At 47.2% G+C, this 8,809-nt stretch overlaps 1 protein-coding gene across 1 annotated transcript; it reads right to left on the bottom strand.

The window, feature by feature from the left end:
• Nucleotides 1-1,084: 1,084 nt before the first annotated feature.
• On the bottom strand, nucleotides 1,085-8,401 carry LOC309876715 (interferon-induced very large GTPase 1-like; the record flags this gene model as incomplete). Its single annotated transcript, XM_082757344.1, has 1 exon — nucleotides 1,085-8,401. One exon carries the CDS (start codon nucleotides 8,399-8,401, stop codon nucleotides 1,085-1,087), a length of 7,317 nt encoding a protein of 2,438 aa, XP_082613470.1.
• Between the last annotated feature and the right edge of the window lie 408 nt (nucleotides 8,402-8,809).

Genomic DNA, 8,809 nt, shown 5'->3' with positions numbered 1-8,809 from the left:
GATTCTAGGATAATTGTGGCTCACCTTGAAATGAAGCATGCAGTGACCAGTCCAGTCCAACTCAAACAGTTTATTAGCAAAGACTACAAACCATTATAATGAATCACCACTCTTGACAGCTCTTCAGGAGACTCTGGTCATTGGGTTTGCAGCAGGATTGCAGGAAAAGTGCAGAGTAAACACCTCCTCCCACTGCACTGGTGCAGGCAGAGCCACTTCCATGTTCTCCAGACCCTTTTTGTTCAGTTGCCACCTGCCTGTCTTGACAGCACAAACGCACTGGTGACAGCTGCTGAGGAAGCTGCAAAGCTGTCTAATTCTCTACTTTGGTTATAAAGGGCTTTTACCCAACACAGAAGTGCTGGGCAAAAGCAGTTGGGGTGGCTAGGAGCTGCAGGGAACTTTGCCAGGCCCAGGCTCATGAATAGGAATGGCTCATGGAAGTGGGGGTACATCTTAACCTAGGACATATACCTAATAACCACACAGTTAAAATCACTGTCTAAATCCGCATAGGCTGCTGCGTTAATTGCTTTAATGGCATCAGAAAGAGAATAGCACCTGAGTACTGAGTTTATGAATGCAAATAAGAATCCCAAAAACCAAAATAGCCAAGTTCCCCACAAATGTTCACCTGCTCGCAGACCCCTCTGTCCTTTCTGCAAGTGTGACAAGTATTGCTGCAGGGAAGCTGTTCTTTTGCCAGTGTCATGTCTTTTCCCATAGCAGCTGATAAAACTGGTACTTGCTAATGCTGCCTTTGCTCTTCATCTGGCACTTGGTCTTGATCTTGGCGGTATGACTGCTTGCTACCAGAATGTTCTTCTAGTTTGCTTTAAGACAAAGCCGATGTAAATATTTATGGCAAGAAAGGAAGAGGACTTTGACTTTATCACACAGCAAGGGAATCGCTGAGCAGCAGCATGAGAAGCACTCCTTAGTTCGCCCAATGTTGCAGCAATTACATTTAGTTTTATTGACATGGTTTAAGTCATAATCATTACAAGAAGATTTTGTGGTTATCCCCATGTTATGTTCTTCTAAAATACAATGCAGCTGCATTTTTCCTTCATACCAACTTAGCCTAACATTTCTCCAGTTCAGCGAGTGCATTCTGCTTTGTAACTTCCTGCCATGAAGCAGGGATTTCTCCTTTGCCATGAAATTTCCCATTGTAGTGTTGTTCTAGTTGTGTCCTGAAAGAAGACACAAACCATTTCCAGTATGCTTGCATGGATGGATCAGGAAGAATGCTCCATGTGGAATAGGGATGTCCTGCATCCCGGTATTTCTTGTAGGGGATCCATGTGTCTTCACCAATCCTGAATAAGCAGTCACTTGAAACACTGCTAGAACAAATATCAATTACTAGGTTGTCTGTTTTATGCCATCTGTAGCCTGTCAAAACTTGTGGACGATGGAAGACAACCCGGTGGTCTCCGTCATGCTTTGGCATAGTGTTAGTGCAAACAGCCCCACAAAATGGACACTGCTCCTGGCACCCTGCAAACTGCTCAGCCACTATTGTGTGAGGCTGCCTTTCAAAGGAGCTCATACGAGCTTCTTCAAACTCTTTCCTGAGATCATCAATAACGGGAGACAGTGCTTCTGTCATGGCATTATTCAGGAACTCTGTGTCTGTTATCTCCTGATGTTCAATGCCCTTCAGGTCGCTCCTGGGCAAGTTTAGCACGTCTCCAAGTGCTCTGCAGAATTCATCGAGCCAAAGAGAGATTTTATCCTTTCTGTCTTTTCTATCTTTGACAACCATGGTTGATGCAAAAACAGCTGACTGAATGTTTTCAGAGTAACGAGAGAGTGAGTCTCTCAAAAAAATCTCTAGCCTTCTGTTCTTATCTAAACAGTACGTCTCAACTTTTGTCTTAATGTAATTATTTAAAAAGTCTCCTGGGGCTTTAAGGTAATGCTTGAAATTTTCAAAATTTTCTTCTTCTGCTAGGTATTTCAGCATGTAATATTCCAGAGTGGATCTATTACCTCTGAAATCTGGTAGTTTATTCTGCACGTCTCGAGCTATGTCAAGAGCTGTCTTCTCATAGATGGCGTGCCGAAGAGCTGTGGCAATCTTGCTGCACAGGAAATCAGCAAATGTTGTGATGCAAGAGGCTCCTTCGCAGGAAATCTGGAAACATTTAAAGAAGTCTTCTCTCTTGCTCTCCAGGTAGACGACTGGATCATTTGCTTTCCTGAATGCTGCATGCATGTCTTTAAACCTTTCTGCTGCCATTCTGCACAGGTACAGTGATAAATCTATTTTGTAATCTTTATTAAAACTGTAATTTGCAGTGGTAGGGACAGAATTCATACCTTCCTCCACTTCATTTAGTATTTCATGAATAAAAGTTTGACTGTAATCCATTTTGTCCTTTTCCTTCTTCTCAATGTTTGCCTTCACACGCGTTATGATGCTATCTGTAATGTGGTGCATGTTGTTCACATCGGCATCGTCCAAACTCTTAGAAAAGATGCGGAAGCCTTTTTTCTTAGACACATGTTTCTCTATGTCAAGAGAAAAGACAGTCTTTTGGGAAAACTTCCTGATTTGTTTATCTACATTAGGCTCCTTAAAGTGATCTAGAAGGACCCCTTCTATGTCCACATCGATGTCCACCTTTTCCTGAGGGGGAGCAGCAGAGGACACTTCATTAAGCCACTGAACCCAGAGAGGATTGAAGAATTCTCTCAGTTTACTTTCGCTTAATTTCTGGCCTTTTAGAGACAGGGCCAACTCTCTGCTCTTTCTCAGGAGCTCGTTTTCATATTCAGACTTCCTCTCATCCAGTTTACTCTGGCTCTTCTTTAGTTCTATAAGTTTCTCACACTTCCTTTGTGTTTCAACAAGAAGGGACTCTCTCAGTTCTTTCAGCTTCAGTTCTGTGCTGCTTTTCCACTGGATCAGTATTTCACGGTCTTTGTCTTCACTGAAGAATGTTTCCATGTTCTTGGTGATAGCATCTTTTGTCTCTTGCACCAGTTTTTCAAGGTGTTCCGTGGTGACCTTGCCCAACTCTCCATTCCGCACCTTGTTTTCCAGTTTCATTTGCAAGTCTAAGATGTGACTTCTCAGCTGCCAGGTCCACTGACTAAATGCAGTTTCCAGTTTCTTGTAGGCAGCAATCTCCACTGAATTCTTGAAGCTGAAAATGAAGTTTTCATTCAGCAAGGCATTCCACAAGTCACTAATACGCACTTTCAAGCTGGAGAGCCTCAAAACGCTGCTGTGCGATTCCTTCTTGGCAGCTTGGAGAATTTTGCTCTTTAATTCCTGGACGTTCTGGCTGTAGGTGGGGTTGGGCGGTGCCATCGGTGGGTTTCCTTCCCACAGGTGAGCAAAGTAATGAATGTGGGTTTTCACGTCAAAGCGGATGACGTCGCTGAAGCAGGTGATGTCATAGAATTCCTGCTGGGCCGCGGTCACGGTCATTTCATCCAGCTTTTCCTGCAGACGTCTTTGTCCGTCCATGTTCTGTTCCTTTGCGGTTATTTCGCCCACGTTTTGGTGCACAAAGAGGCAGCCTGGGGAAATATTAACTTGCTTCATCCTCAGGAAAGCCTGCACAGCAATCTGAAGGATGTCTTGCATTTCCAAAGGATTTTCTCCAAAGATGTTGATCAGAGTCATGTTGCCGATGCCAATGACAAAGGTGGCCAGCTCATTGTCATGGTTATGTGACTGCTTATTGGCCATCTCTATGGCACGAAGTCCTTCTGTGTCAACAACGAGCAGGTAATCAAAGTTCAAATCCTGTTGGAGCTTCTCGTCCACTTTAATGAGCTGCATAAACGCTCCCCGGGTGCACCTCCCTGCGCTGACGTTAAACTGCAGACCAAACATGGCATTCAGCAGGGTTGACTTCCCTGTGCTCTGGATGCCAAGCACGGAAAGCACAAATACTCGCTTGTCCCCTAGCTTCTCAATTAACCTGTCAAAGACGGCTCCAATCCATTGCAGTGGTATGTAAGAAGCATCACCATCCATCAGCTCAATGGGATACCCTAAAAGCATCAGATTGGCAGCAATTTCAGGTAGTTTGACATACCATTTTTCTTTGGAGTTTGTTGATTCCAGTGCCTCATAAATCTGCCCCACCTCTCTCAAAATATGCTCAAGGCCAATGGACGAATCATTGATTTCATCAGAAAGGGCATCTAATTTCTTCATCAATTGAGTTTTCAGGTTGTTATTTTCATTGTTTTTCTTTAATGCCAGGATTTGATACCATAACTGATGATACTCTCTCTTCAGCTCATCAAGGCGATCAGAGGAGATGTTGTTCATGAAGATCTTCATCCACTGCAGAAAGAATTTCTTGGTATTGTCTGGCTGTGACTGGAGAAAGTCAAGGACCGTTTTCATCAGCTGATTGAGGGGCAACGCATTGCCTAGTTGCTCTCTTCGTATTGCAGACTTCTCCGATTCAATTTCGCTCCGATGATGCTCTATGCTCTTGTTCCTCTTTTCCTGCAAGCGAGTGAGTTCTTTGTCCTTTTTACACCACAGGTACCACAGTTTTCCCTGAAGAGGCAGTAGCTGTGATTTGATCTCAGACAACTTCTCCTTCTTCAACAGATTCACCAGCATGATTGCTGTTTCTTTGGCTGTCACGCACGCTTCTGCATCTTCATCGACTAAGAAGCCGTGCTGGCGAGCTGTGCTCAGGCATGCATTGAGGCTAACAAGCGTGCTCGACCCTTCCACTAGGTCTCGGATGGTTTTTGTCAGCTCACCCACTAATTCTGCTTCATTTCTGTTCTTGATCCCTATTCTTACGTTTTGGCTAGATCGGCCAGCTGCAACGCTCTCTTTCTCAGTGAAAAGGCAAACCAAAGGCCTCCGAGACTGCCACAGATCATGTAAAGTTCTCCTTCCTTTCTTCTCATTGCTCTGATCCAACTCAGAAACAAGAACCACGATCACGGCAGAGATCTCCTGTAAAAACTGCAGCTGGGGTTCGTGATCCCTTGCATCTCCGTGCAGGTTACAAAAAGCAACAGGGCCGTTAAAGCTGTCGTCGTCGCTACCACGGGGAAGGTACCAGGAGATCTCCACAACACCTTTCATCAGGAAGCAGTCTTTGGTGCTGCCTTTGCAATGGCGGTGGAAAAAAGTGTCGTGTTTTTTCGTGCTCAGTAGGGCATTCAGGAGCTGAGACTTGGAAGAGGAAGGAGAGCTGCCGATGCGGAGGAAGGACACGATGGGCGTTTCTGCTTGATAAATGAGTTTGTTGTTGTGACTGCTAATCCTCGTCTGCTCTCCCGATCCCTCCGTCCCTTTCCAGCTCTTCTTGATTTGGCTGAGGGACCAGAGAGGGAACTCTATCTGTGAAGTGCCCGGGTTTGGTACCAGGAGGGGTAGTGCAAACTGGCAGAAAGCGAGCTTGGATGAAAGGTACTGTCTCATGAAATCATCAGCACAATGAAAAATTGCCATCTGGAGGTCCATGGGGTGCACATGACTCTCCCTGCTTACAGATTCAGGGGCTCCTTTGTCCAAGTCACTGAAAAAGTCATCAAAGGAATCAGAGGGCTTGTGCTCCTCCCCTGAGGTGTTTGGTGTGGGCGCGACTCCCGGCTTACTCGTCTCCTTGCAAGTCAGGTACCTCACCCGATAATCCACGGTCAGGAGCCTTTGCAGGAAGTAAAATGGTAGCTCGCTGTCCTTGCTGGGCTCGCTGTCATGTACAGATGTCTGCTGTATTATGTGGAAATCTTCTGTGCCCATTTTTCTTGGATAGTACCTTTCCAGCCCGAGGCGCTTAAGTAAGTTGAGGAACTCTGGGTTTGTAATGGCTTGACTTGCTTTGGATTTGCTGCTGTCTGATTTGGGTTTGCACTGACTGGGAGGCTGCATGCCTTGAAAAGCATCTTCCAGATCTCTGGTTATACTGTCTTTGTTCAGGTTGCCAGATGTGTCCTCTACTTGCCCATCGATGAAGGATTGCAAATCTCTTTCCAGCATCTGCCAGTCTTTGAATGCATTGTGCTTTTCGAGGAGAGCTTTCATCTCTGTGGACCATGTGTTTCTCATCTTTTCTTTCATGAAATCTAAGCGGTCATGCTTCGGCTCAGGAGCCATATTCCTGTTTTCGGAAGTTATGGTGAGCCCCATCAGCAGCAGGAAGGCCTGAGCTCTGCAAACATCCTGTTCCTTCAGGCTCTGATACTCGTTATGTGCCACGCGCATTTCCTGTATCATGAAATTAATTTCTCGACACCCAAGGAGGTACTGAAAAGTGCCGCTTTCTACTTGGTATCCCGTGCTGGTTGTAACTAAGAGCACTAAGAGTTCTATGTCTTCCTGTGCCCTTTGCTGCAGAGACTGGAGCAAGGAAGAAACAGCCAGGCTTACAGTGAAGGTGGCTTTGATCTTTGCCTCATGAATGGCAGATGCAGAAGTTGCCGGTGCGTAGGTGACTTCCATGATATACTCCTTCATCTGCTTCAGTGTCGTATTGAGATCTTCAAGACTGGAAATATTGGGAGTTTTGGGAAGCGTGTGCTCCTTGTGGAAGACCCACTGCATAATAAAGGAAGCCCTGGGGAAGTCCTTGACAAAATAGATGTGAGGATCCAGCAGGCACTGCAGCAGAGATTTGATGTAGATGGTGTTTTCTGGAGAAGACTTCTGGCAATAAGAAACAGTGTTCACCAGGAACTCCTGCAATGCTTTGTCTGACAGACATATGTTGATCCAGACACTGTGATTCTTTGTTCTGTTACTCAGACCCTGTTTAAAATCTAGCAACATGAGCAGTTTCTTTTCATCCACCATCCCCATCCAGGTCTTCACTTGCTCCAGGAAAGCTCTGGCCTCTTCTACGGCACTGGCCAGTTCCTCTCCAAAGATCACACCAGTGCTGCGATTCTTTAGCTCTTCGTAGACAGTCCTGAGGCTGCTGCTCATTTGATGGGAGGATTTAAAATTGCTGCTGTGATTGGACAGGATTATGTCCCACACTGGGATCAGCTTTGAGCCCCGGTCGATCACACACCAGGTTGTGTTATTGGCCACAAGCCCGCATTTCCACTCGGGAAGGGAATCTGTCTCTGCTGGGCCCCCTGTTTTGGTCACATAGAGCTGAACTGCTCTGTGGGTGCTGCTTCCGTCTCTTCCCCGAAATGATGCCTGTGAGCTGGAGTTTGAAGCATCCCCCTTCACTCCCCACTTGGTACTGAAGCCACTGAAGCTAGCCCTGACGTAGCTGTTCAGTGCTTCAGATGTTTGTTGCTTCATCTCATCCCATTGCTCTGCCCTGAAACCTCCGGCACATGCTTTCCACCAGAATATTCCCCCAAAGTGGAGGGGTCCCTGGTTCACGTGGGACCCAAACCTGCTGAAGAAGCTGGAGCACCTGCTCTTCAGTAGGTGGAACCTGTCTGCCTCCTGGGTGATGCTCAGAAGCTGTTCGATGTCTTGCAGCTCTCGCAGGGCTGCGTCTGAGAGGCGAAGCTGGTCCTTTTGGAAGTAGTAGGAGGCCAGAGGGATGTATTGGTACATGGTGGTGCAAATGTACGTCTGCTCCGAGCGTGACCGACGGGAGTCCTCTGACTGTGAGGACTTGCCGGAATCTACACCTGTTTCAACACTGAGCCCCGAGAACCTGTCACTGGCAGAAGTGCTGATGCTGAACCCCAGCTGCTCCATGGACTTGGTGAAAGCAGCTTCTGCTGCAGAGGAGGAGAACTCCTTCCTCTCAAGCAGCGACCCTTGCACTGGACCAGTGAGCATGAAGCCATCAGGGACCCTGATGAGTTGCTCTCGCTTTGCCAGCACATCTTCCAGGCTGTTGGTTTGGTAAATCCCCTGCAGAGCCAGGCCTCCCGATGCCCACCTCAGGACCTCCTCGTCAGAGACGTTCTCCCTCTTCCCCATGGACTTCTCCTGCTGCTCCAGTTGCTTCTGGATGCTCACCAGCTCATCCAGCAATGGTACTGGTGGTGCCAGTACTGGTGGTGCCCAGAACTCCCTGGGAATCCCATGTCCTGTCTCTTTTTGTCTTATCATTTCCTTGCTGTGGCTGCGGCTCTTCTGCATTTCTTCCAGCTCCTGTAGGATTAACTTGGCTGCTTCTTGTCTCTGCTTCATCATCTCCAAGTGCTGCTTCTGCAGCTCATCAACAGCTGTTTCGTTGTCTGTGATTCCCAAGAGCTTTCGGAGTGCCTTGGTCTCCCAGGGGGACCGTATTTCACACTCCAGTTTAATGTAGTCTTCATATTGCAGATATTTCAAAGCATTTATTGACTTAACACCCAATATCTCTGACAGTTTGGGGAGCCAGTATTCTTCATCAAGTCCTTCCTTCTCAAATGCTTCTGCCAGCAATTGCTTAGCAATTCGTGCCTTTTCCCCAGCATCTGCTCTCTCCTCCTGTGACTCCATGGCTGTGGAAGGGGAAAACAGACTTTTGTTACATCAGGTTAGAGGAGGCCACCACCCCTTCGAAGAGGCCTCTCCATAGTTCCCGGCCCACGGATTTCTTCTGCCCTGCTGCTGGAACCCAGCCTCGGGCACCCCCGAGATAGGCACACACAGACAGACACACGCAACCACTGGCACGGCTGCACAAATAGCCATGGACAAGGCGCTGCCTTCAACAGCACCCATGTATAAGCTGCCAGGACTGGTCTCATCCGTCACTGGCTTCTCATCCTTACAGCACTCGCCCACACGGGGTAGAGAATGGGATTGCGTGGAGAGAGGCAATCTCTGGCCCATCAAGTAGTGACTGGAGACTGGATAACATTTATGAAGCCAACACTCTCGCCATCCACATACCCTTACACTCTT

The sequence above is a fragment of the Aythya marila genome, assembly GCF_965140915.1.
Source record: "Aythya marila genome assembly, chromosome: 3".
NCBI classification, from domain to species: Eukaryota; Metazoa; Chordata; class Aves; order Anseriformes; family Anatidae; genus Aythya; species Aythya marila.
Note: the sequence above shows the minus strand (reverse complement) of the source record. Positions and strands in the feature narration are given on the sequence as shown.